Source organism: Pleurodeles waltl, chromosome 7 (assembly GCF_031143425.1).
Source record: "Pleurodeles waltl isolate 20211129_DDA chromosome 7, aPleWal1.hap1.20221129, whole genome shotgun sequence".
Lineage (NCBI taxonomy): Eukaryota > Metazoa > Chordata > Amphibia > Caudata > Salamandridae > Pleurodeles > Pleurodeles waltl.
In genome coordinates, this window is record NC_090446.1 from 286,398,280 (window position 1) to 286,425,426 (window position 27,147).

The window sequence follows — 27,147 nt, forward strand, 5'->3', positions numbered from 1 at the left end:
ATATTTTGAATTTGTATTAGTATATCATGCGGGTCATTCCGACCCTGGCGGTCGGTGGCCGCCAGGGCCACCGACCACGGGAGCACCGCCAACAGGCTGGCGGTGCTCCTACGAGCATTCTGACCGCGGCGGTTTAGCCGCGGTCAGACGCGGAAAGCCAGCGGTCTCCCGCTGACTTTCCGCCGCTCGTAGGAATCCTCCATGGCTGCGGAGCGCGCTCCGCAGCCATGGAGGATTCCGACTCCCCCTCCCGCCATCCAGTTCCTGGCGGTTCTCCCGCCGGGAACCGGATGGCGGGAGGGGGAGTCGCGGGGCCCCTGGGGGCCCCTGCCGTGCCCATGCCTATGGCATGGGCACGGCAGGGGCCCACATAAGAGGGCCCCTAAAAGTATTTCAGTGTCTGCAAAGCAGACACTGAAATACGCGACGGGTGCAACTGCACCCGTCGCACCTTCCCACTCCGCCGGCTCTATTACGAGCCGGCGTCATCGTGGGAAGGGAGTTTTCCCCTGGGCTGGCGGGCGGTCTTGCGAAGACCGCCCGCCAGCCCAGGGGAAAACTCGGAATACCCTCCGCGGTCTTTCGACCGCGGAGCGGTATTTCGGAGGGGGGAAGTCTGGCGGGTGGCCTCCGCCGCCCGTCAGACTCAGAATTAGGGCCCATATGTGTTAAGAGTTTGCTTTACTAACAAGAAGGGCCTTAGCTTAGTGAGGGTCTAGGCCTAGCTGCCTGGCTTAATATTAAACTGTATTTTCAAATGTGTAATGTGCTGTTTTCCTGAAGGACAGGAAACTGGATTTTTCCAGAAGTTATGTGTGAATAGCCATAGTAAATTCTTTCTCATGAGAACCGGCTTGCTCAAGGCGATGTTCTGGCTAGCTGCAACAGTGTAATTCGTAACAGGTGCAAGGTTAAACAGTACTAGGAGAAGTTTAGTTTAGTTTTTAGAATTTATAGAGCCCATAGCGACCCAAAGGCATCCCAGCGCTAAAGCAACGAAAGACACGAATAGGTAGGGGGATCAATGTTAATTACGGAATAGAATAGTTTTGAGCTTTTTCCTGAAGAGTCGCTCCGAGGATTCATAGCGGAGCTCCAAGGGAAGGGCGTTCCAAAGATGGGCAGCCTTGCTGGAGAAGGAGTTATTGCCCCAAGCTCTCTTAGACCGAGAAATGTGTGCATACCTGAGAGAGGAGGATCGTAGATTCCTAGATGGAATATGCAGGAAAATTCGTTTTCTCAGAGAGATGGGACCCTTACCATGTAGGGCCCTGTGGACAATGCAGAGAGGTTTAAAATGGATCCGTTCTTTGATGGGGAGTCAGTGGAGAGTAGAAATAGCCGATTTGGCGGACGAATATTTTGAGGAGTAAGAAGCCTAGCAGCTGCATTTTGCACTCTCTGCAGCTTCTTTATAACATAAAGCGGTGAACTGAGGAACAGGGAGTTTCCATAGTCCAGCCGGGAAAGGATTAAGGCTTGAATGAGGATTCTTCTGGCCGTAGGAGGGAGAAGGGTGAGAATCTTCCTAAACATGCGTAGGAGACCAAAACAAGTAGAGGAGAGAAGACAATGAAAACACTGACTGGAGCGCGAAGTGTAACATTTTCTACCTGACAGTCCAACCGTTGAAGACATCAATAACATGGACCAATCCGTGACATGAGAACTGTGAGTTTGGAAAATTCTATCAAGGTGCTTACCAAATTATTGGACAGAGATAACGATGCACAAAACTTTATCCCATGAGAAATTAGGGACTAGTTAGACAGTTTTGATTTAACGGTGTGACCCAAGAAGAAACGGACACACTTTCCACTTTCCACTTTGCCATTTCGCCATTTCGTTTCCCCTCCTCTTTCAGCTTTTGCTTTGATACCTTAAACCATCCTCTGCCCATCTTGGCTTGATATGAACTTCTCCTCTATCTGGGGAAAGCCATCCATTCTCTAGCTATGCTATATTGAGACTGTGCCCCATCCTATTTCTGCTGATGGTGAATCAACTGATGTCCTGAGGACGATGACTGATGCTGTTTGATGATCTGTTGGATTGGTAACTATCTGATGCAAATTGTGATTGTCTATTTGCCTTTTCTTTCTAGGTACCAATTTCTATTTTGATAGAGGCCTTAGTTTAGATGTTTGCCAAATTCGTGTTCACTAAATGTTTTGCATGAAGCCCAACATGCGGATGCTAATTTGAGGTTAGTTAAGGGGTTCACAAATCTTATGCAAATAGACAAATAACTGAGTTCTTGCTTTGTTGAAACGTACTAATGAGACTCTGCTAAGTTGATTCGTATTGATGATGTGCCTAAATGCTGAATGAATAGCTGATGCATTGATTAAGTTGTGCTTTGATTACTAATTAGGATTGTGTTTGCGTAATTTATTGATATTGAGATTAACTGACATGATATTAGATTGTAACTAATAGGGAAATAAATATCCTAATGCTTAATTAAACTGGTGTGGTTATTCTTGACTGAAAAGTCATGGTGTGTTCAATTATTGAATCTTATTGATTGTTATCAATTAGTGATTGTAATTGTTGATTGCATATTGAGTTGTTGATTGAGTATGCCAAGAAAATATTTCGTACTGGAAGTCCCCAAACGTGGTCCAAAGGTTTGTCGACCTAAACGCATCTCCTTGTAAGTTTACTTAATAAGGGTCTGACGCACTAACAGAAGCTTGCATGAAAACAAAACGTGTCCAATATGAAGTACGTTCATGTAACACAGTACTATCCACGAGTTGTGGAATGAGCGTTACACCACGGAAATTGTCAGTCTGAAATGTGAGTTTGTAATGAATATTCTTTATCTTTGAGTCAAGTGTGTGCCACAGACATTAGTGCTCAGGGCTACCACCAGTGGTTTGCAGCGCTGTACAACAAATGCAAACAAAAAAGGCTACCTTCTAAAAAAGTCTACAGTGGTAATTGTTTTGAAGTGAAATTGAGACCACCCGTCTAACAGTTGAATGATATGAGACGTATCACAGAACAACTCACTCAACAAAACACACCATCACTTAACATAATATGACCCGTCCTTGAGAGGAGTGCTCCAGGACGATTGCCAGACTGCTGGTTGGGTGCGTGACAGAGGTGCGATGCCTGTGACAGACGTTGTTGCTTGTTTGTCTGAAAGTTAAGATAGTACTGATGCTCACCTATTGACATAGTGAAATATAGTCTGTCATCATCCACCGGTGCTCTGTTGAATTTCATAAGCACGTCGAAGGGCTGTGCCCTCCTTACTATCAGCTCTGGGTTGCTTTGGTAGTCCTCACAATGATGGGCAATCTTATTAGATGCGAGCTGGAGGTTCACGGATAGAAGCCTAAGTGCTGCAAACAAAAAAAAAGTCATGTAATTTGAGGCACCACTATTGTTTTATTTTATAAGGTAGGAGTTCTACAGTAAAAAAAAAAGTCACACCACATGATTCGTTAGAGAGCATACAGCAAAAGGTTTGGGAACTAATGTTTCAAAGCAGGTCGTTTTAATAACATACGTAGGACTGCAAATACCTATAAATATAAAAAGCAAGATAACTAACTATATGCAATACATTTCTTACTAAAAGTCTCCAAGAGCCTAAACGTGATGCGGATCAGGCAACTAAGATGTATTTTCCTGCCTACTTCAGGACAGTGGAGCATTTTACGCCAGTGACAGCTGTGGAGATAGAGGCAACTGCCACACTGTATATGGATTATTTTAGGATGAACCTGTCCACCTCCCAGCGTTCCTGTCTTGGACAATCTCAGACCTATCTCAGAACACGGGGGCATTTCAAGGACACTGTCTCTAATGTATTCCAAATGCTCATTGATAATCTCTACTCTCAAGACACATGACATGAACAACATAAAGGATCTATTTGCAGGAGCGACTAGGTGTAGCCTATGCGGAGGATGACTAGAGGCAGGTCCTAGATTGCCAATACTGTTCCCTTTGAGAAGTGCGTTTGAAGTATTCCTATTTTAAGACGCTGCATAATTTTTATTGGATCCCTTATAAATTGACCAGGGCCCCACTACCTCCGAAAGATACCTACTGGTGTTGCCCTACTGGTGTTACCTGCTTTATTCACTGTGGTCTTGTCCTGATCCGATAGTTTGTAGGTGATCCATTTGGAAGACATTGCCGAAGAAGCCCTTTTACACAATTTGACGGACACAGATGACACATCCTCCCACTGGCGGAGATGGATGTTGACGGCCAAAATGGTAGCCAAAATATGTAGCCAAAATCTGTATCCCACGGCATTGGGGGTCACCCCCAATACTCACACTCCACAAATGGTTCATGGAGCTTTACTGATTGGCCTCATGTGACCGGCACATTTACACACTCCAGGATGGATTGCATTTATTTGATTATATTTGGGGACCCTTTTACTTCTTCAAGAATCTTAATGCTTTCCACCATCAAAGCCCCCCCCCTCAGATCTATTCTATACATGCAGAAAGGTACACATCCAGCAATTTTAGGTCATGCATGCAAGGGACAACACAAGTGTTGTAGTTACTGAGTTGCAAAGTGGGGATCTCAATATAGCTTCCCTTATTCACCAAAACAGTAGCAATGGCCATCGACTGGCCTTGACCTATGAGTTGCGGACATGATATAAAAATGCAGTGATTGAACCATGAACAGTATTGCTGTTGTCATAGATGGGAGAGACAATACTGGCTGACTTGTAGTTTGCACCCTTGTGACTAGGTTATGGGGTAAAGTTTAGAGATGTGTTTTGTTTTTTGCTTCTTCATTCTTTTGATTTTCCCACAAGATCTGTGTAATACATATTCATGTGTATGTAGAATTTACTGGTGTACTATCAGCTACTGACTATGAAAATCTCAATAAAGAATTATTCAAAAAGAAAAAAAAAACTGACAGTGGGGTTTTTCCAACATGGGGAAGCTGGAGTTGAAAGACACCGTCACAGATGTCGCTCAAAACACTGGCAGAGGGGGTAAAAAGTTGTAGTCCAGGTTTTCAAAAGGGTGTTCCCCATATCCCCAGTGTGTAGGTGGCTGTGTGTATATGTGTCTGTGTGCCTGAGTATATATGTATGTATATGTATGTAAATGTGTATGCCCTTGCGGAGTGTGTTTGTGTGTATGTGTGTGTGTTTGTGGGGGAGTGTGTTTTGTTTTTCACAATTCATTTGGTCCGTATTTGATATTCATGAAATCGGCTTTGTAATGACCACGTCAGTTTCTTTCAACCTACTATGATCAGAGCTATGGCCGAAGCACAATGGTGTGGACACTTTGGTTGAATATCTTTCAAATTGAATGCTGGTGGTGTCCGTGACGTCGTTTATATGTGGATATCAATTGTACAATATTTGCCCCCCCCCCCGGAACCCAACACGGACCACTCTGGATCGAGCCCCTGGACTCCTGCTTTTGGAGATATCTCTCTCTCTCTCTCTCTCTCTATATATATATATATAGATAGATATATATATATATATGTTCGTTATCTCTTTTAGAATAACTTTATTCTTCATTTCTGGCAAACTGGTACTTTACAACAACATTTGAAGCCTGTTTGTTGTACTATGAAAGCTCTTCCTTCACTTGAATCCATTTTAACATGAGGGCTGTTTATGGTTGTTAAATCTGGAAGTTATTGTTGTTACGTCAGTATTGCTACAACCGTATTGCTATTTATGATATGTTTGTTTCTTTTTATTCCTCCTTTTTATTGAACGTTTTATTTGTCTGTGTACTCATCCTACTTATTTCGTTCATCAGTGCTCTAAAGGTAATGATTCCTATCAATGAAATTTAGTAACATTTAAACTTGGGCCCTGATTTATACTTTTTTTGTGCAGCATTTGCGACATTTTTTGACGCAACAGCAGCGTAAACTTACAAAATACAAATTTATTTTGTAAGTGTGCGCCACTTTTGTGTCAAAATATGATGCAAGTGCGGCACAAAAAAAGCATAAATCAGAGCCTTAGTCCCTGATTTTCATTATTGGACTACATATACATTGGATCCATATGCTTTTTGTATATTTCAGTATTACTCTTTGTACTTTGGATAATAAAGATGTTAAGAAAAAAGAATAGCATGGCTCATGAAATGTTGCGTGAAATAAGTTTGTATGGGCTGTTTAAGAGAAAAGTGATAATGGGATGCAATTAATGTACAGGTTTGTGGTTTATATTCCGAAGATATTCAAAGAACACAGATTTAACAAAAGAAACATATTACAGGTCAGATAGGGCGTTTGTACTTACCTTGTTTATAAGTGTTTATTCTAATAGGATGATGATCATCATTATTAGTATTAATAATGACTATGACAACATTATTATTATTATTATTATTATTATTATTATTTAGCTTCTTATGCACCATTTTCCATTGGTTTGCTGGTTAATTTAAACAGTTTTTTCTCTTTAGGGAATGCAACTGCCTCATTAAATGTGTCAAAAATTAATTGTTATAATACCCTCTGAAAATGAAGCATGAGAGCTTCGAAATGCAGTGGGGGGAGCTAGTGATTGATAAAATCTCAATATTGCAAACAAAAGACTTGATAAAATATACAGAAAATAGTTAAGAATTGTAGGAGGCTGGCCTGGCTTATAGTGGGTACCTTGTGTTACTTACACCTTGTGCGAAGTCCAGTTATCCCTTATTAGTAGAATAGAGGTGTTCTAGTAGCTTAGGCTGATAGAGGTATCTATAGCAGAGCAGCTTAGGCTGAACTAGGAGACATGCAAAGCTCCTACTATATCACTTATATCATATAGCACTATATCATAAGAAAACACAATACTCAGAGTTACTAAAAATAAAGGTACTTTATTTTAGTGACAATATGCCAAAAGTATCTCAGAGGATATACTCCCTTAGGAGGTAAGTGATATACACAAATTATATGCACACAAACCAAAATCAGGTAAGTAACAGTTAGAAAAGTAGTGCAAACAATGTAGAATCACAATAGAATGCAATAGGGAAAAATAGGCCTAGGGGCAACACAAACCATATACTCCAAAAGTGGAATGCGAACCACGAATGGACCCCAGGCCTAGTGTAGTGTGTAGAGGGTCTCTGGGAGTGTAAGAAAACACTAAGGGTGTTCCAGATACCCCACCCTAGGACCCTGAAAAGTAGGAGTAAAGTTACCCTACTACCCCAGAAAGACAGTAAAGTTAAGAAAGTGGATTCTGCAAGGACAACAACTGACTGCAAAACACTGAAGACGGATTCCTGGACCTGATGACCTGTAAAGGAAGGGGACTAAGTCCAAGAGTCACACAAGTGTCCAGGGGGGCAGGAGCCCACTAAACCCCGAATGAAGGTGCAAAAGGGCTGCCTCTGGGTGGAAGAAGCCGAAGATTCTGCAACAACGGAAGGTGCCAGGAACTTCTCCTTTGGTCAGAAGATGTCCCACAGTGTGCTGGAGGATGCAGAAATACCGCAAACAAGCCTTGCTAGCTGCAAAAGTTGCGGTTGAGGATTTTGGGTGCTGCTAGTGCCCTGGAAGGACCAGGAGGTCGCCCCTTGGAGGAGGAGACAGAGGGGGCGCCCAGCAACTCAGGGAGCCCTCACAAAAGCGCATCAGCTTCAGTGGTGGAGAAGAGATCATGGAGAGGGTCACTCTCTTCTACCTGTCCCTCATCAGTTGCCATGAGCAGGGTGAGATCAGCCCTGTCATAGTAGGGTTTCAGGCGGTTGTCATGGAGAACCCTAAGGGGACTCCTGGCAGTGACAAGGTCTACCAAATAGGTAACCTCACTCTTTTTCTCAACAATTAGATGAGGTCCACTCCATTTTCCTGCAGTGCTCTTGGGGCAACAGGCTCCAATACCCACACCTTCTGTCCTGGGTGTTACTGAGTAAGGACAGCCTTCTGGTCATGCCATTGCTTTTGCAGCTCCTGGCTGGCCTGAAGGTTTTTACTGGCCTTTTTCGTATACCCAGCCATTCTTGATCTTAGGCCAAGTACATAGTCCACAATGTCCTGTTTAGGAGCTTTTAAAGGTTGTTCCCAACCCCCCTTAACAAGAGCAAGGGGACCTCTCACAGGGTGCCCAAAGAGGAGTTCGAAGGGGCTGAAGCCCACTCCTTTTTGGGGTACCTCCCTGTAAGCAAAAAGGAGGCAAGGTAACAGGACATCCCATCTGCTTCTGAGTTTTTCAGTGAGTCCCATTATCATACCTTTGAGAGTTTTCTTAAACCTCTCGATCAGACCATTTGTTTGTGGATGATAAAGAGTTTGAACTTGTAAGTTACACCACACTCCTTCCACATTGCTTTGAGGTATGTAGACATGAAGTCACTACCTCTGTCTGACACCACTTCCTTAGGGAAACCCACTCTGGAAAAGATTCCCAGGAGGGCCTTTGCCACTGCAGGAGCTGTAGTGGTCCTTAAGGGGATGGCTTCAGGGTACCTAGTGGCATGGTCCACTACCACCAGGATAAATCTATTGCCTGAAGCTTTTGGAGGGTCAAGGGGGGCAACTATGTCAACCCCTACCCTTTCAAAGGGCACCCCAACCACTGGAAGTGGGATTAAGGGGGCCTTTGGAGTGCCACCAGTCTTGCCACTAGCTTGGCAGGTCACACAAGAGCGACAAAACTCTTTAGTGTCCTCTGACATATGAGGCCAGTGAATCAGGGGAACAAGCCTGTCCCATGTTTTTGTCTGGCCCAAATGTCCACCCAAAGGAATGTCATGTGCCACTGTAAGAAGAAACTCTCTGTACTGCAAGGGAATAACCAATCTCCTGGCAGCTCCAGGTTTAGGGTCCCTCGACTCAGTGTGCAAGAGGTTGTCTTCCCAATACGCCTTATGGCTATCACTGACATCCCCATTCTGCTGCTTGACAGTAATTCAGTGGATACCACAACTTTCTTTGGACCAGTAACCCCTGCCCCCCAGTTGAGATTCACAACAGCCATGGGGTGGCTTGGTACTGCTGACCAAGTAGGTGTTGATCGGGGTGAACCAGTTTCTCTATCACCATAGTTACACTGGCTCCTGTCTCCCTGTAGGACTCAACCTCAACACCGTTGATTAGGGATAGTTGCTTGTACTTACCCATATTAAGGGGACAAGCAACCAAGGTGGCAAAGTCAATGCCACCATCAGAGACTAAAACAGCCTCTGTGGTCTCCCTAACAAGATCATCCCCAACTACACTGCCGATAGTGAGCCCAACTACACCCTTGGATTGGCTATTTGTAGTAGACTTCCCACCACCACTGCTATCACTAGGGGCACTGGAGGTTGCAGTTGGGGTTGTGGTGGTGGGAGGTTTTTTTTTTTTCTTTGGACAAGTAGAATCACTTGCCCAATAGCCTTTTACTTTACATAAATAACACCAAGGCTTTTTCTGATTGTGAGAAGAGGATTTGGACCCACCACCCCAGAGGATTTATGTGGGCCTGATGAAAACTCAGAATGTTTTTTATCTTTGTCCCCACCTTTGTCAGAAGACATACCATCCTTCTTCTTGCCATCCTTTTCACCCCCCCTGTATGAACTTTTCTGTTCACTCTTGTTCTGACCCATGTTCTGCCTTCTTTCCCAATTCTTGGGGAGAGGTCAGATCTGAGTCTCCCAAGTACTGGTCCAACAAATCAGACACACAATTGTTAAGAATATGCTCTCTCGGGATCAGATTATACAGGCTTTCATAGTCAGTCACCTTATTGCCATGTAACCAACCCTCCAAGGCCTTCACTGAACAGTCTACAAAGTCTGTCCAGTCTTGAGAGGACACTTTTCTGGTGTCTCTAAACTTTATCCTGTATTGTTCAGTGGTTAGGCCAAATCAATCCAAGAGTGCATCCTTCAAAACTTTGTAATTATTAGCATCAATTTCTCTGACAGTAAGGAGCCTATCCCTACCCTTACCAGTGAAAGATAGCCACAAGATAGCAGCCCACTGCCTTTGAGGGACCAATTGTACCATACAGGCCCTCTCAAGTGCAGCAAACCACTTGTTAATGTCATCCCCTCCTTGTAAGGGGGGACTATCTTATGCAGGCCTCTGGAATCTTGCTCTCTAACAGGATTGCTATCAGAAATACTGCTGCTGCCACCATGGGGAACTAACCCCAATCTCTGTCTTTCCCTCTCTACATCCAGGGATTCCCTGTCTAAGGCCAGCTGCTGCTGTTTAAGCTTCAGCCTGGCCTCTTCCAACCTCAGCTTTCTGAGTTCCCTTTCCATTAAGTTATCCTCAGGGTGGGAGGCTTGGGAATGTTTAGATACAGGGAGATGTGGCAGTTGGCAGAGAGAGACCTGTCCCTAACTGCCTGGACCCTAGTACCCTGGCATTTAGGAATGAAAGATGCCCTACTAATGTGTTACCCTCCCCTACTACCAGTGTCACTAGGTGGCCTGCTAGATGGCAGGTCTTTGTAAGAACCCTCCCCAATCGCTTCAGGGAACTCCTCTGAGTCTGACTGGGTACTTTCCCCTCCTACCTCCTGTTCCTGAGATGGTCCAGACTGGTTCTGGTCACTTCCTAGGAGAAGGTTAAAGAGAAAGTCTTTTGTAGGATTCTTACCAATGCTTAAACCTCTTTCTATGCAGAGACCCCTCAAACTTTTAAAGTTTAAACTCTCGTAGGTTGCTTGAACAATTTTGGGAGTTAGCTCTACTGAAGACATGATAGAAAAGGTTTAAGACAGAGAGAGAAAAAGGTTTAGAACTTTTGGAAGCACAGAGAAAAAACTTTGTAAAACTTTTTTGAAAACTTTAAAAAGTTTACAGAACTTTTCAGAACCTTTGTAGAACGTTTTAGAGCAGAACAGAAAACTGTTTTGGTTCAATGTGTATATATTGAAATATTTGGTATATGTTTTTCTCATGAAGAGCACCAATGATAAAGTGGTAAAGCAGTTACAAGTACTTATCCCACCGCTGCACCACCAATGTAGGAGGCTGGCCTGGCTTATAGTGGGTACCTTGTGGTACTTACACCCTGTGCCAGGTCCAGTTATCCCTTATTAGTAGAATAGAGGTGTTCTAGAAGCTTAGGCTGATAGAGGTAGCTATAGCAGAGCAGCTTAGGATGAACTAGGAGACATGCAAAGCTCCTACTATACCACCTATATCATATAGCACTATATCATAAGAAAACACAATACTCAGAGTTACTAAAAATAAATGTACTTTATTTTAGTGACAATATGCCAAAAGTATCTCAGAGGATATACTCCCATAGGAGGTAAGTAATATACACAAATTATATGCACACAAACCAAAATCAGGTAAGTAACAGTTAGAAAAGTAGTGCAAACAATGTAGAATCACAATAGAATGCAATAGGGAGAAATACGCCTAGGGGCAACACAAACCATATACTCCAAAAGTGGAATGCGAACCAAAAATGGACCCCAGGCCTAGTGTAGTGTGTAGAGGGTCGCTGGGATTAAAGGTGTCCAAGATACCCCACCCCAAGACCCTGAAAAGTATTAGGAAAATTACCCTACTACCCCAGAAAGACAATAAAGTCGAGATAGGTGATTCTGCCAGGACAATAACTGACTGCGAAACACTGAAGACAGATTCCTGGACCTGAGGACCTGTAAAGGAAGGGGACCAAGTCCAAGAGTCACGCAAGTGTCCGGGGGGGGCAGGAGCCCACTAAAACCCAGATGAAGGTGCAAAAGGGTTGCCTCTGGGTGGAAGAAGCCAAAGATTCTGCAACAACGGAAGGTGCCAGGAACTTCTCCTTTGGTCAGAAGATGTCCACGGCGTGCTGGAGGATGCAGAGTTGTTTCCACGCAGAAATACCGCAAACAAGCCTTGCTAGCTGCAAGAGTCGCAGTTGAGGATTTTGGATGCTGCTAGGGCCTGGGAAGGACCAGGAGGTCGCCCCTTGGAGGAGGAGACAGAGGGGGCACTCAGCAACTCAGAGACCCCACGCAGAAGCAGGCAGCACCCGCAGAAGCACCTGAACAGGCACTTAGAAGATCTTAGGACAGCGGTCGACTCAGAGTCACAAATGAGGGTCCCACGACGTCAGAGTCCAACTCAGCAAGTTGCGCAATGCAGAACGGAGTGCTGGGGACCTGGGCCAGGCTGTGCACAGAGGAAGTCTTGCAAAAGTGCACAGAAGCCCGAGCAGCTGCAGGTCACGCAGTACACAGGATTACTGTCTGGCGTGGGGAGGCAAGGACTTACCTCCACCAAACTTGGACAGAAGGGCCACTGGACTGTCGAAGACACTTGGACCCAGCTCCTGTGTTCCAGGGACCACGCTCGTCAGGATGAGAGGGGACCCAGAAGACCGGTGATGCAGAAGTTTGGTGCCTGCGTTGCAGGGGGAAGATTCCGTTGACCCACAGGAGATTTTTTCTTGGCTTCCAGTGCAGTGTGAAGGCAGACAGCGCTCAGAGCATGAACCACCAGGAAACAGTTGAGAAAGCCGGCAGGATGAGGCGCTACAATGTTGCTGGTAGTCTTCTTGCTACTTTGTTGCGGTTATGTAGGCGTCTTGGAGCAGTCAGCGGTTGATCCTTGGCAGAAGTCGAAGAGGGAAGTGCAGAGGAACTCTGGTGAGCTCTTGCATTCGTTATCTGAGGAATAGCCCACAGGAGATACCCTAAATAGCCCTCAGAGGAGGATTGCCTACTGAGAAAGGTAAGCACCTATCAGGAGGGGTCTCTGACATCACCTGCTAGCACCGGCCACTCAGAGCTGTCCATTGTGCCCTCACACCTCTGCATCCAAGATGGCAGAGGTCTGGGACACACTGGAGGAGCTCTGGGCACCTCCCCTGGGAGGTGCTGGTTAGGGAAGTGGTCACTCCCCTTTCCTTTGTCCAGTTTCGCGCCAGAGCAGGGCTGGGGGGATCCCTGAACCGGTGTAGACTGGCTTATGCAGAGAGGGCAACATCTTTGCCCATCAAAGCATTTCCAGAGGCTGGGGGAGGCTACTCCTCCCCAGCCCTTCACACCTATTTCCAAAGGGAGAGGGTGTAACACCCTCTCTCAGAGGAAATCCTTTGTTCTGCTTTCCTGGGACCAGGCTGCCCAGGCCCCAGGGGGGCAGAAACCTGTCTGAGGGGTTGGCAGCAGCTGAAGCTGCAGTGAAGACCCCGGAAAGTTAGTTTGTCAGTACCCGGGCTCTGTGCTGGAGACCCGGGGATGCATGGAATTGTTGGGGTGACAATTCCATGATCCTAGACATGTTACATGGCCATGTTCGGAGTTACCATGGTGACGGTACATATAGGTATTGACCTATATGTAGTGCACGCGTGTAATGGTGTCCCCGCAATCACAAAGTCTGGGGAATTTGGCCTGAACAATGTGGAGGCACCTTGGCTAGTGCCAGGGTGCCCACACACTAAGTAACTTTGCACCTAACCTTCACCAAGTAAGGGTTAGACATATAGGTGACTTATAAGTTACTTAAGTGCAGTGTAACTTGGCTGTGAAATAACGTGGACGTTATTTCACTTAGGCTGCAGTGGCAGTCCTGTGTAAGAATTGTCTGAGCTCCCTATGGGTGGCAAAAGAAATGCTGCAGCCCATATGGATCTCCTGGAACCCCAATACCCTGGGTACCTAGCTACCATATATAAGGGAATTATAAGGGTGTTCCAGTGTGCCAATGAGAATTGGTAAAATTAGTCACTAGCCTGCAGTTTAAAAGCAGAGAGAGCATACACACTGAGGTTCTGGTTAGCAAAGCCTCAGTGATACAGTTAGGCACCACACAGGGAACACATACAGGGCATACTTTATGAGCACTGGGGTCCTGGCTAGCAGGATCCCAGTGACACATAGCCAAAACAAACATACATACAGTAAAAATGGGGGTAACATGCCAGGTAAGATGGTACTTTCCTACAAGAATGGATTCTGAAATGCATTGAAATAGTTTATGCAGCCGCGCAGTACAATATATGTAATAATTTCACCAGAAAGCAAAAAAGGAGTTAATTTGCAGAACCATTACATGGGTATGTGACCCACACTGTGTCAGCCTAAACTTACCTCTTAGAGGAACTGGTCTTTGAAGAAATAATCTCCCCTATCCCTGGAGGACGGTGAATTCGTAGTCTAATATGGTGAAGACATAGTTAGTCTTAGTTAAGGCATGCCTTGCCTGGGACCAACACATCTTCAAATCTACCAGTCTTAGAAAGGCACCACCAGGCTGTGAAGAAAAATCCCTCTATTTCAAAAGTTCAAGGCTTTTCCTAGAAAGACTGGCCTAGTCAGAAGCGGGCTAGCTTTGCTCCATCCCTAACTGATGCACCAGAGATTGGTAAATCAGTGCCACACAAGGCGGGCAGGTGTGTGTCACAAAATGGAGAGTTCATAGGTCATGGGAGATATTGAGAACGTTCATTTTCCTTGGTTAGTCATTTTGTTGATAGGATTAATATGTGTGCAGGGTAAGCAGTGTTTGATTTGTTAAAAAAAAGAAAAATTAAAGTGTAGGACCCTAAAGTCTTTGTCAGGAGCAGACAAATAGTGATGCTGAAAGAATCAGTTGCTGGTTACCGACCTGTCCTAGTCTTGATTACCTCTCATGCTTCTTGCTTCTTTTGCTCTACACTTTCCCTGTTTCTCAATCTTGCTGTTTCTTTTTCATCCTTTATTTCTCTCTTTCCTATATTTCTGTTCCTTCCTCTTTCTCAATTTCTCACTCTTCATCAGAATCGACGCAGAGCGACACAAAGCTCAGCAAAGCTTCACCACACAGCTGCTAGCCTCATTGGTATCAACCCCAAGTGATGCAAAGCCTCACCCACAGCTGCCAGACGGATTGGAACCAGAAGAGATTGACACTAAGCCCCGGAAAGCCTCGAAGCTTCACCAGAACTGATGCCAGATGACTCAATGCCTCGAAAAGCAATGCCATAGAGACCAAGCACCAAGGTCAAAGGTACAATCCACAGGAGACCTATCTTGGTCCTGTGCCTGGCCTGCGCTCCATCAAGCTTGGTCTGAACTTGTGACTTTGTCCTGGTCCACTGCGACAAGATACACTCAGTTGGTGATTTGCTCCTTTTGGTGCTACCTTTATCTAAATCTTTAAAATTGCAAAGCTTCAGTTTGGATTTGTGGTGTTTTTGTGTAAATTGTTTGTATTAAATTTGCTTTACTGTTCTAAATTGCTGTTCGATTTTCCTTCTGCTGTGTTTTCACTTTATCACTGTCTGTGTAACACATTATTAATTTACACATTGTCTCTAAGTTAAACCTGACTGCTTTTGTGCCAGCCTACCAGGTGGTTATGCATAGGTTAACATAATGACTGATCCTTGTTCACCTTGACAAGGATTGTGGCTGTTGCTTGAGAAGTGCTCACACCTCCCTCAACAAACAACCCAATTTCTCACAATAACCCTAGCCACAGTAGCAGTGGACAGCCTTGCATATGACAATTCAGGTGCAATACAATATCTTTATAAGTTCAACTTCAAACTGAATTCTGGGAAATTAGCATAACTAGGACTACAAGGGAGGAGAATATTAGGGAGAAAGAGGTGTGTTTTAAGATATTTCCAAAAGTTGAGGAGGTTTGGAATTGATCCTATGAATTCTATGATTTTGTTTCATAGAATGGGGTCTAGGAAGGAAAAAGCTTTTGTTTTTTGGACCTCTCATGCCAGTCTTGCTTTTTTGCTTGGTAGTTTTTGCTCCCTGTGGTGTGGAGCTATTCTTGCAGGTATAATAAGACCCCGGAGTGTACCATCTTCTGTGTTATGTAGGTGATTTTAACATTGATATGTGCTTTCAGCAGCAGTCAGTAGAGTTGCTTTAGGATTGGAGTGATATCACCTGAATTTTCTTGTGCTTGCTACTAACTGTGCTGCAACATGTAGGCCCTCATTACAACTTCTGCAGTCTTCACAGAAGACTGCTGAAGCTGCGGGCGCTGGCGGTATTTCTGGCTCCCTATTTGGACTTTTCCACTGGGCCAGCGGACAGTAACAGTGTTACCGTCCGCTGGTCCAGCGGAAAAGTCACATCAACATCGCTGCCGGCTAGCAATAGAGCCGGCGGTAATGCTGATGTGCAGCGGGTGCAGTAGCACCCGTCGCGCATTTCACTGCCCAAAATTAGGGCAGTGAAATGCGCGATGAGGCTATGCCTGGGGGCCCCTGCACTGCCCATGCCAAGTGCATGGGCAGTGCAGGGGCCCCCAGGGGCACCCCAAGTCCCCCTTACCGCCAGCCTTTCCATGGCGGTGTTTACCGATGTGGCCAGGCTGGCGGTCCAGGACTCATAATCCCCAGGGCAGCGGTGCTTGCACCACTGCCCTGGGGATTATGCCCGCTAGGCAGAAGCCTTGCAGTATAGTGATGGGGCTGTCGGTATGGCTGTGGCTGTTGTGCCATGGTCATGATAGCTGGCAGAACACCGCCACCGCCAGCTTACTGCCACCCGCCAGGGTCGTAATGAGGCCCATAGTGTGACTTTAGGGGGCAAGGCATTGCTGCTGTCTATAAGGGAGGGTATCCAAGCCTGAACTGGTGGTTTGTTGCCTTGTGGTGGAATTGAGGTCTTCATTTTTTTGGAGGTGTAAGTAGTGAAGTGGTGTGTAGCTGTATATGGCTGATCATGATCAGGCTACTCGCATTGTACAAGTGCAGGTGTCTGAAAACCATGTAACAGTTCAAAAGTCATTTAAAGGACACTGAGGCAGTATAAAATTGTTAAATTGAGACCTCCACCACAATGACTGTAGGTCATTTTGGAACTAACTTGGTGGCCTATTAGAGACCACTTCTAACTTGTCAGCGGAAGAAAAGGGCCAGGCTGTTAGTGTACTTCTAAAGGCTTCATTAGCAGTTCACAGTAGTCAGTAAGTATATGCAGCGTGTCTCATATGATGCCCAGATAATAACTGTGGGACTTGCGTCTGAAGCTAACACAGATTTCTTCTTACAAAAATACTGAGTTACCTTAAATGACTAAATCCAGCCAAAACCACTTCCCACCTATTGTAGGCTTGAAATGTATTTGTTTGTCTCTGGTTCTAGCATATTTAGTGGAAGAATTTAGTAGTTTAGTTAGGTGCTCGTCAGAATTTGTGAAGTACAAAATGAACACTGAGTTGAAGATTTTCACAGTCATATTTTTGAGCAAATGCTTTTTTACAGTTCTGTGTTTTCAGCTCATGTTTCAACACACTACAGCCAAGGCCCTAAAAGCACTAGGGGGCATATTTATTCTCTGTTTGCGCCGAATGTGCGTAAAATGTTTTGACGCACAATCGGTGCAAACCCTGCCCCATATTTATACTTTGACGTCCGACCCCGCGGGCGTCAAAATTCCACTATGTGCGTCATTTTTTGGAAGGCTGATGGGCGCCGTTTTTTAATGCCTGGGTCAGGGCAGGCGTTAAGGGACCTGTGGGCTCGGAAGGAACCCAGAGGTGCCCTCCCCTGACGCCAGGGACACCCCCTGCCACCCTTGCCCACCCCAGGAGGACACCCAAGGATGGAGGGACCCATCCCAGGTAAGGAAAGGTAAGTTCGGGTAAGTATTTGTTTCCGATTTGTTTTGTGGCATAGGGGGGCCTGATTTGGGCCCCCCTACATGCCACTATGCCCAATAACCATGCCCAGGGGACTTCACGCACACACTCACACATTCATGCACACACCCCAACACACACAACAACCCCCTCCCCTGTCAGAAACCCGACTTACCTGCATCCAGATGGTCTTCAGGCAAGGAACAGGACAGGGTGCTGCTATCCCCAGCAGTGCCCGCCAGCAGAACTCCATCAGGCTGTATTATCTGACATAATACGGCTCGCTGCGGTCTACTGGTGTGGTGCTTCTGGTGGTAGCAGCGTCAGCTTAACACCATCCGCCAGCATGGCCACAGCCATGTTTCCACCCTTTTTGTGGCGGAAATCCAGATGTGGTCATATTATGGTGGAGGGATGTTAGCCGCAGCGACGGTCTTTTGGTGGCTATTGCCGCGGCGGTAGGCGGCATTTACTGCCATTGTCAAAATTAGGGCCATAGTACGTTGCTTCTAGGCAACAAAGTTAAGAAAAGTTGAACACGTCTCCTCTCGGGACGTCAAAGAAATAACGGCAACAACTTTATAGCTTAAGGGTGAAGCAGCAGAATAGAATAGCCTGTTTTCTCTCAATGCAGTCCGGTTAACTTAAATTTCCTAAAACTATTCCCCAATTCTCTATTGGCTAAAGAGTCGCATGTTTACCTTTTGTCCAATTAAATTAAAACTTCAAATCTACAATTTCTCTAGTACACGGTTCACACGTCGATGATTGGCTCCTCATCTCCTGTTCACATCACATGGCTCGTCAGGTGTCAATACTGTTGCAGCTTATACTCCATTAAGTGAGTCCATTGTCTGCTCCTGGGAAGGTCAGTCTTACACACATAACATTTTACTTTGTAACATTACTCCCTCGGGTGCCCTGGACGTAAAGGTTCGGTCCTGGGCAGCACCGCTCAGGTGCCCAGGACGTAACCATTACGTCCAGATAGGGGCCCTCAGTAGAAGCTCTAGCGCTCCCCCGGGGGCCTCACACCCCCCTTCCCTGGGCAGGGATGAAAGGGGAATCACTTCCCCTTCCACCCCAGCCCCCCTGACCCCCCTGTGGTGTCTGATGACATCAGTGCCTGATCGCACGCTAACCTCATCAGAGGCCTACCCCTCTGTGCTGGAAGCTTAGCTTCCAGTGCGGATCAGAGGAGAAATGCAAAAGCATTTCTTCTCCGATCACGTGGAGGGGGCGAGAGAGGCATGAAAGGAGAGGAAAGGCCTTTCCTCTCCTTTCATGTCTCTCTCAGCATTTCTGATGCCCGATCAGAATGCGCTGGACAGCAGAAATGCCACTAGACTCCAGGGAATTTTTATTTTATTTTTTATTATTGAATAAGGGGAACAATTTAGTTGTAGGCCCTTGGGGGGTCAGAAACCGCTAGACACCAGGGATCATTTTTTTTTTGTTTCTTTTATTTTTTTATTTGTGAGGAGTGACCCCTTAGAGAAGGGTCCTTCCCTGGGGGCAAAATTTATTTCAGGCCATTTCTGCCCATCCCCCAGGGGCAGATCGGCCTATTTTATTTTTTATTAGGAGGGCAGAAACCACTAGACACTAGAGATTTTTTTGTTTTTATGTCAGTTTCACGTGAGAGGAGCGACCCCTTATGCAAAGGTCCTCCCCTGGGGGATGCAAATTTGTTTTAGGCCATTTCTGCCCCCGTGGGGGGCCGATTGGCTTATTTTAATTAGACTGATCTGTCCCCAAGGGGGGAAGAAACTTCTAGGCACCAGGATAATTATGTTTTTGTTTGTTTTATTTTTTATATGTGGGGGCGACGCCTTATGCAAGGGTCGCTCCCCTGGGGGCAAAATTAATTTTATGTCATTTCTGCCCCACTTGGGGGCAGACCTGCCTATTTTTATTAGGCCAATCTGCCCCCCAAGGGGGGGTAGAAACCAATAGACACCAGGGATTTTTTGTTTTTAGGACAGTTTCACATGAGGGGAGCGACCCCTTAGGCAGGGGTCGTTCCCCTGGGGGGCAAATTTAATTTAGGCCATTTCTGCCCACTTTGTCGGCAGATCGGCTATGGTTAGAAACCAATAGGCACCAGGGATTTTTTTCTTTGCGCCAATTTCACGCAAGGGGAGCATCCCCTTAGGAAATGGTCGCTCTCTGGGGGGGGGATTTATTTTAGGCCATTTCTGAGCCTCTTGGGGGCAGATCAGATTATTTCTATTAGGTCAATCTGTCCCTGGTGAGGCAGAAACCACTTAGGCACCAGGGATTGGTGTGTGTATGTGTGTGTTTTGTTTGGGGGGCAGCCCCTTAGGCAAGGGTTGCTCCCCATGGGGACATATTACTGTTGGCCATTTCTGCCTCCCCTTAGGGGCAGATCAGCCTATTTTTGGAATGCCCATCTGCCGCCAAGGGGACCAGAAAGCCCACCAGAGACAAGGGAAGATTATTTTTTTCAAAAAAGAGGGTGGGGGTATGGCCATGCCCCCACCCCAAATAAATGGAGCCAAAGTTGTTCTGCCCACCAGTGGGCAGAAGGGGCAATTACCCCCAATCCACTCCCTTGGGGGTGGCAGAAAGCCTACTAGATGCCAGGGAATTAAAAAAAAAAAATAGTGGGGTGGTGCCAACCAATATGGGCATGGTTATGCCTCCACCCAAACTGAAGGGGGTACCAGTCTTTGAGCTCTCCCCTGCACATCAAAACATCTTATTCCATGGCAAACAAGAGGACATTTGATTATTTGGGGTTTTGGTTTATGTTTGGGCCATGAGAGCTTGGCTAACTCTCAAAATTGTCCCACTGGGAATGTTGGGGGCTGCACTTTTTGGACTTTGGGACGCTGCCATTTAGAAAACTCCACAAGACCTAGACTCATCTGAAAACTACGGCTCATATTTATACTTTTTTAGGGCTGCGTTTGCATTATTTTTTTACGTAAAAGCGGCACAAACTTACAAAACATAATAGAATTTTATAAGTTTGCGCCGCTTTTGTGTCAAAAAATTATGCAAATGCAGCGCTAGAAAAGTATAAATATGGGCCTAAACATCTGGGTGAGTCCAGGATGGTGTGCTTCACATGCACCCGCACCATTTTCGTACCCACAGTGCCCTGCAAACCTCCAACTTTGCTGGAAATCACACATTTTCCCACATTTTTCTGATGGAACCTTCCAGAATCTGCAGGAATCCACCAAATTTCCACCACTCAGCATTGTCTCATTTATACCAATAATAATTCTGCCCCACATCTCAGCCTAAAAATGTTTTTTTTCAAACTACCCTTTTGGACCCGCTTTGGTTTCCCCTCAATTTCGACATGTTTTTGGCTCTTCCCTGTCACAGGCCCTCTGCCCACCTACACAAGTGAGGTATCATTTTTACCGGTGTCCCGGTGCGATGATCCCCAAAATTTGATTTTTTAGCTAAATTTGAGATTTGCTGAGGATTCTGGGTAAGAAAACACTGAGGGATCCACACAAGTCTCACCTCCCTAGATTCCCTTGGGTGTCTAGTTTTCAGAAATGTTTGGGTTTGGTAGGTTTCCCTTTATGGCTGCTGAGCCCAGGACCAAAAACGCAGGTGCCCCCCCCTACAAAAACAGGTAGTTTTGCATTTGAGAATGTTGACATGTCCTCATAGTGTTTTGGGGCATTTACGTTTGCCGGCACTGGGCCTACCCACACAAGTGAGATACCTATTTTATCGTGAGACTTGGGGGAATGCTGGGTGGAAGGAAATTAGTGGCTCCTCTCGGATTCCAGAACTTTCTGTCAACGAAATATGAGGAAAAAATGTTTTTGGGGCCAAATTTTGAAGATTGCAAAGGATTCTGGGTAACAGAACCTGGTGAGAGTCCCACAAGTCACTCCATCCTGGACTCCACCAGGTGTCCAGTTTTAAAAAATGCGCAGGATTGGTAGGTTTTCTTAGGTGCCTGTTGAGCTAGAGGCCAAAATCCACAGCTAGGCACTTTGAAAAAAACAGCTGTTTTCTTTGATAAAATGTGATGTGTCCACATTGTGTGTAGGGGCATTTCCTGTCGCGGGCGCTAGCTCTACCCACACAAGTAAGGTACCATTTTTATCGGGAGACTTGGGGGAATACTGGGTGGAAGGAAATTTGTGGCTCCTCTCAGATTCCAGAACTTTCTATCACCGATATGTGAGTAAAAAATGTATTTTTTTGCCAAATTTTGACGTTTCCAAAGGATTCTGGGTAACAGAACCTGATGAGAGCCCCGCAAGTCACCCCATCCTGGATTCCCCTACGTGCCCAGTTTTAAAAAATGCACAGGTTTGATAGGTTTCCCTAGGTGCCGGCTGAGCTAGATGCCAAAATCCACAGCTAGGCACTTTGCAAAAAACACGTCAGATTTCAATGTAAGAATGTGATGTGTCCATGTTGCGTTTCCTTTCTCGGGCATTACGCCTACCCACGCAAGTGAGGTACCATTTTTATTGGGAGACCTAGGGTAACACAGAATGGAAGAACAAGTGTTATTGCCCCTTTTCTTTCTCTACATTTTTGCTTTCCAAATGTAATACAGTGTGTAAAATAGACATCTATTTGAGAAATGCCCTGTAATTCACATACCAGTATGGGGACCCAGGATTCAGAAATGTGCAAATATCCACTGCTTCTCAACACCTTATTCTGTGCCCATTTTGGAAATACAAAGGTTTCCTTGCTACCTATTTTTCACTCTTTATTTTTCAGCAAATTAATTGCTGTACACCCGGTATACAATGAAACCCCATTGCAGGGTGCAGCTCATTTATTGACTCTGGGTACTTAGGGTTCAGGGTGAAACTACAAACCCTATATATCCCGGCAACCAGAAGAATCCAGAAGATGTAATGGTATATTGCTTTAAAAAATCTGACATTTCAGGAACAAGTTACAGAGGGAAACGTGGAGCGAAATGGCTTTTTTTTTCACCTCAATTTCAATATTTCTTTTATTTTCGATGTTATTTTCTGTGAGAAAACCTTGTAGGATCTACACAAATGACCCCTCAGTGAATTCAGACTTTTGTCTACTTTTCAGAAATGTTTAGCATCCCAGGATTCAGCATTGGTTTCAAACCCATTTCTGTCACTAACCGGAAAGAGGCTAAAAGCACAAAAAATAGTAAAAATGGGGTATGTCCCCGTAAAAAATGCCAAAATTTTGTTAAAAAATATGGTTTTCTGATTCAAGTCTGCCTGTTCCCGAAAGCTAGGGAGATGGTGATTTTAGCACTCCAAACCCTTCATGGATGCCATTTTCAGGGAAAACCCCACAAGCCTTCATCTGCAGTTCTTTTTTTCCACTTGTTGCTGTATTTTGGCTAATTTCTTGGTCTCCTCTAGGGAAACCCACAAACTCTGGTTACCTCTAGAATCCCTAGGATTTTGGAAAAAATGTACCCAAATTTGGCATGAGTAGCTTATGTGGACAACAAGTAATGAGGGTCTAAGCGTGCACTGCCCCAAATAGCCAAAAAAAGCCTGGCACATGAGAGGGCAAAGGCCTGGCATCGAAGGAGTTAACATACGTGTTCCAGTGTTTACAAACTAAATAGATGAACTATATCGGGAAAGGGCACCACAGTAGGGGATCCAGTAAAGAAATGCACACATTTTAATGGGACTGCAACTGCTTCTACCTGTCTGCAGTCATCAATGTATGAGCCGTTGTTTACAGCTGCCTCCGGAAGTAGATCTTAACATATATTTTACATATCACTGAACATCACGTGATGTAAAGCCCGTGTAGATCACTTACCACGTACAAGAGATATGTGATAAATTAGAGACCGCCTTAATCATGGTGGAGTTTGCCTTATACCTGTGGTTTTGCAAATGGGATAAATGTGGTGTAACTTATCTTACCAAATCTTTCCGCAACACTGATCCATATATTATGTTTTTGAAGTTGCATAATGATGAAAACCTCATTGAACTGTAGCTCTTGGCAAATGTTTCCATCAAGTCTTCAAGTTAGCATTCTTTAGCTCCAGGAGTACGGTGCGATGAATAAGTAATGGATGGTTTTGCATCAGGAAATGTGCTAGGCTGGTTAGAGGCATTTTTTTTTGCCTCTAACTAGCTTAACGTCATTTTTTGTTGCAAAACCCCCAACCGCCACCCCCACCCGGCTAAGGACATTTTCCTTGACGTTAACCCACCCTTTGCACCGGATTGCGCCATTCCATAAATTTGGCACCCGGCTAGCAACCTGAAATGGCGCAAGCAGGCGCTATACTTTTTGACGCAAAACTGCGCAAACGCAGTTGTGCTGCAAAAAGTATAAATATGGGCCTAAATGCCCTATAGTGCTATATTATGCTATTTTATGTTATGCTGCGGTTTGTTGTTTATTGTGCTTTATTATGCTATTATACACCTTGCTGTTATAATATTATATAACTTAAACTGTGTTATTTGTGCTCAGTTATATTGCCCAAACTATGTTATTCCGTGCTATGTGACGTTATGCTCTGCTATGCTATTATGCTAATATAAGACTGAGTCATTTTTGTGTGTGTTACCAGCTGTATTTTATCACATCTCCTTTATTTGAATGGTCCAGTCGTGCAGTCGGAATCTGGGTACGTTTAACAATTTTGGAAATCTCATTGCCCAAGAAATGTCTCACCATTTCCTGAACCGAGGATGATGGAATTTACCTGGCTGAGTTATTTGCTAAGAAGGCATCAATATCCCTACAGAAAGATTATTCAAATGGGTCGTGGAAGTTCAAATCATCGGAAGATTTTCAGATTAGCACTTTATCAAGTAAAATAGTCTAATTTAGATTGATCGTACATAAATGGTCACGTGTATTTGGTAAAAATCCAGCACATATAAGCTCCTCGACGGCGCACTGGATTCCTTTATTTTACAGGTCAGTGGTATGGTCCTGGCCTATCGATACTAATGTTTTCATGTAAAATTTCGATTGGTGTTCATAAATATAATACATTACATCCCTCCTTCTGTTGATCTGTTGACAGGAGTTATCCTCTGAATTGTTTTTATCTACATGCATTATGCAATGTATAATACTTTTGCAGATGTGAACAAGTGGAAAATTCGAATTTCAAATTCTGACTTATTTTGTGGTACTTTTCCCTTTTGTCTCAAGATGGCGGTCTTTGATCTGCCAACTGCGGGTATAGAAGTGTGTTCTTTGCTTTTTAAAGATCTGCTGACATACATAATCACATGTTTCACGTTACCCAATCAGTGGGTAAGTGACGTAATATTCTTGAACCTAGAAACAGAAATATTCATTTTTTTAGACTTTTCTCTCTTTTCCTCCTCGATTAAATCCGGTCGATTAAATCCTCTGACATTTTTCTCTGCATCTATTGTGGATTTTCTCGGTTTTATCCTAAACTCTCCCACATGTTTCTGCAGCAGCCTTTTGTGAAACCTTTCCCAACATCTACGAACTACTGTTTTGTACTTTCGACTGTAATTAGTCAGTGTTACAGCAACATAAGGGTGGCATTACTATGATTGCCGTACGACCAACTTGTTTAGCATAAAGGTATTGTCAGTGGTAACTGTAATGCAAGCAAAGTAGAAGCTGGTGTCAAGACGGCTTGGGAATTGGTTTGAGGGAGAAGAGCACGTGAGGATGGAGAGATTCAAACTTGGCTGGGAGAAATATTGCGCTGCAATCAAGGAAACTGTGAAACATGTGCCGCATCAAACTCACCTTCCATACTGTCTTCTGTGCTCTCTCCACAGCCGCCTGCAAGGATGTCTTCTGCTTTAGAGCACAGCTAAGGGGTGAGGAGTGCTCCACTCGAGAACAGTGTTTGTATTTATAACCGAAGGTAATGCATCTGTCAGGCTAGTACTGTGGAATGCAGTGGGTGAGGCAATAGGCTTTGTTCCTGATCATCTTAATGAATTAAGTCATCCTTTGCAAAATAAAACCTTGCATAACAGCAGTCAGTTAATCTTCTCCAGACCACAGTGGGCAGGAAAGGAGCAGTGCCAGGAGGTACATTCTGCTGTTTGCTATCTTTAGCATCTTTCATAGCATTATCTTTGGTTATATCGTGCTGTCAAACCAGTTCTCTGAGGCCTAACCAGCAACTGGACATCCTTGTAATCAGTAGGCTGGCTGGCCCTTTAACCCCTGTATTCAGATGCTACTGCAAGTTCATTCAATTGCCAAGAACCTGCTTTTAGTCTTTGACTTTTGAGGGGTCATAAGGATTAAAGGTCAATTATCACTCTTGGAGGGCTGCATGGAATAAAAAGTCACATAAATGTAACATATTGCTTGGGAGCAATATTTATATGGTCCTGTCGGTAGTATATGTTTTTAAAGGGAGTTGTGAGTTTTTACATTTTCTATTCAATTGCTTAGTTCTAATGTTTCTGCACAGGCTTGTCAGATAGTCTTTTATTTTTAGGAGTAGTTGTGGGCACAAATTTTATACTTTCAGGATGCAGAACAGGGATACTTTGGTTGCTCTAGGTGATTTTATTTTCAGAAGACCCCGGTTGCAATTTATATCTTAAGTGCTCCCTGGATCAGGGTCGAGCCCATCCTGGTTTATAGAAACCTGGATGAGAACCGATGATGAAGCATACCACTACTAGAGTGGGTGATGGTCTAACAAAAAGAATAATTGCTTTTTACAATGTATAGAGTGCTACTCATGGAATTTAATTGTACCAAAATAGATTCTGGAGTGGGATACACTTTAGTGGTTGTGCTTTATTTGAATCATCTTAGATTCAACAGTGTTTAAGGCTACCCTCACCTCATCACAAAAATCTTTCTAGTTTAGGTGGTGGGTGCGAGAAAGAGCATGGTTGCTGCCCACAAAGACAAAAATAGATATCCGTCTCACCCACTTGTGCTCCCTCTCTGTTACATTTGTTTGCAGGATGTGTCTTTGGGAATTATAATTGCTTTCCCACCCCAGCAGGAGTCTGGTCATTGAACCTACGTTTTGTTAAAGAAAGCGATATATGTCACGCTACACCTCGGCATAATAACACACAACACAGTAGTCACCTCACTGCTGATTGATTACCTTTATCCAATTGTCAATCAATCCCTCCATCATCCCCACCGTTTCTATGTTTGAATCCCAAAATGGTCCAATCAGGACCCGCATATTTTCACATACTTTTTGGTGCTTCCCATCACCTGGTAAATAACCTTTCTGATTATTACACTTCTTGAAAGGGGGGACTGGAGCTGACCAAACCTACTTGATTATATATATTCCCCCACCCACCCTCGCCCATGATGTTCTGGGAGCATGACAAGGCGTGACGTTCCCAGGAACCACTGTGAGGAGAGAAAACATGTCCCAATGCGATCATTGAAAGTACAAACATTATGAATGCACTTGCAGTGGGCTGCTGGCTAGCTGTCAATTAACTCTGAATATTCGCTGTAGATCATTCTGAAGTGTTTTCTTTACGTGGAGCTGTATGCTTCCTGGTTTCTCCAGCCTAGGAATAAACTTAATGATCTATTGCATCTCTGATTTCATGTTCTGCTACCTCCATCAGAGGCCATATAGAGGCCCACAGCCAGTCTAAGAAGTCCAGAAACTGTGACACAGTGGACAAGTAAGCTCACTAGACCCCTTCCGAGA

General features: G+C 44.7%; 1 protein-coding gene across 1 annotated transcript in view; it reads right to left on the bottom strand.

Moving 5' to 3' along the window:
* Positions 1-25,358, bottom strand: part of LOC138304021 (protein-glutamine gamma-glutamyltransferase 6-like) — a 174,709-nt gene extending 149,351 nt beyond the window's left edge. Inside the window, exons 1-2 of the mRNA XM_069243671.1 lie at positions 25,236-25,358; positions 3,180-3,356 (exon numbers count right to left, since the gene is read on the bottom strand). Of these exons, the coding sequence (XP_069099772.1) occupies positions 3,180-3,356; positions 25,236-25,242 (184 nt within the window). The 5' untranslated portion in view covers positions 25,243-25,358. The remainder of the gene's footprint in view (positions 1-3,179; positions 3,357-25,235) is intronic.
* Between the last annotated feature and the right edge of the window lie 1,789 nt (positions 25,359-27,147).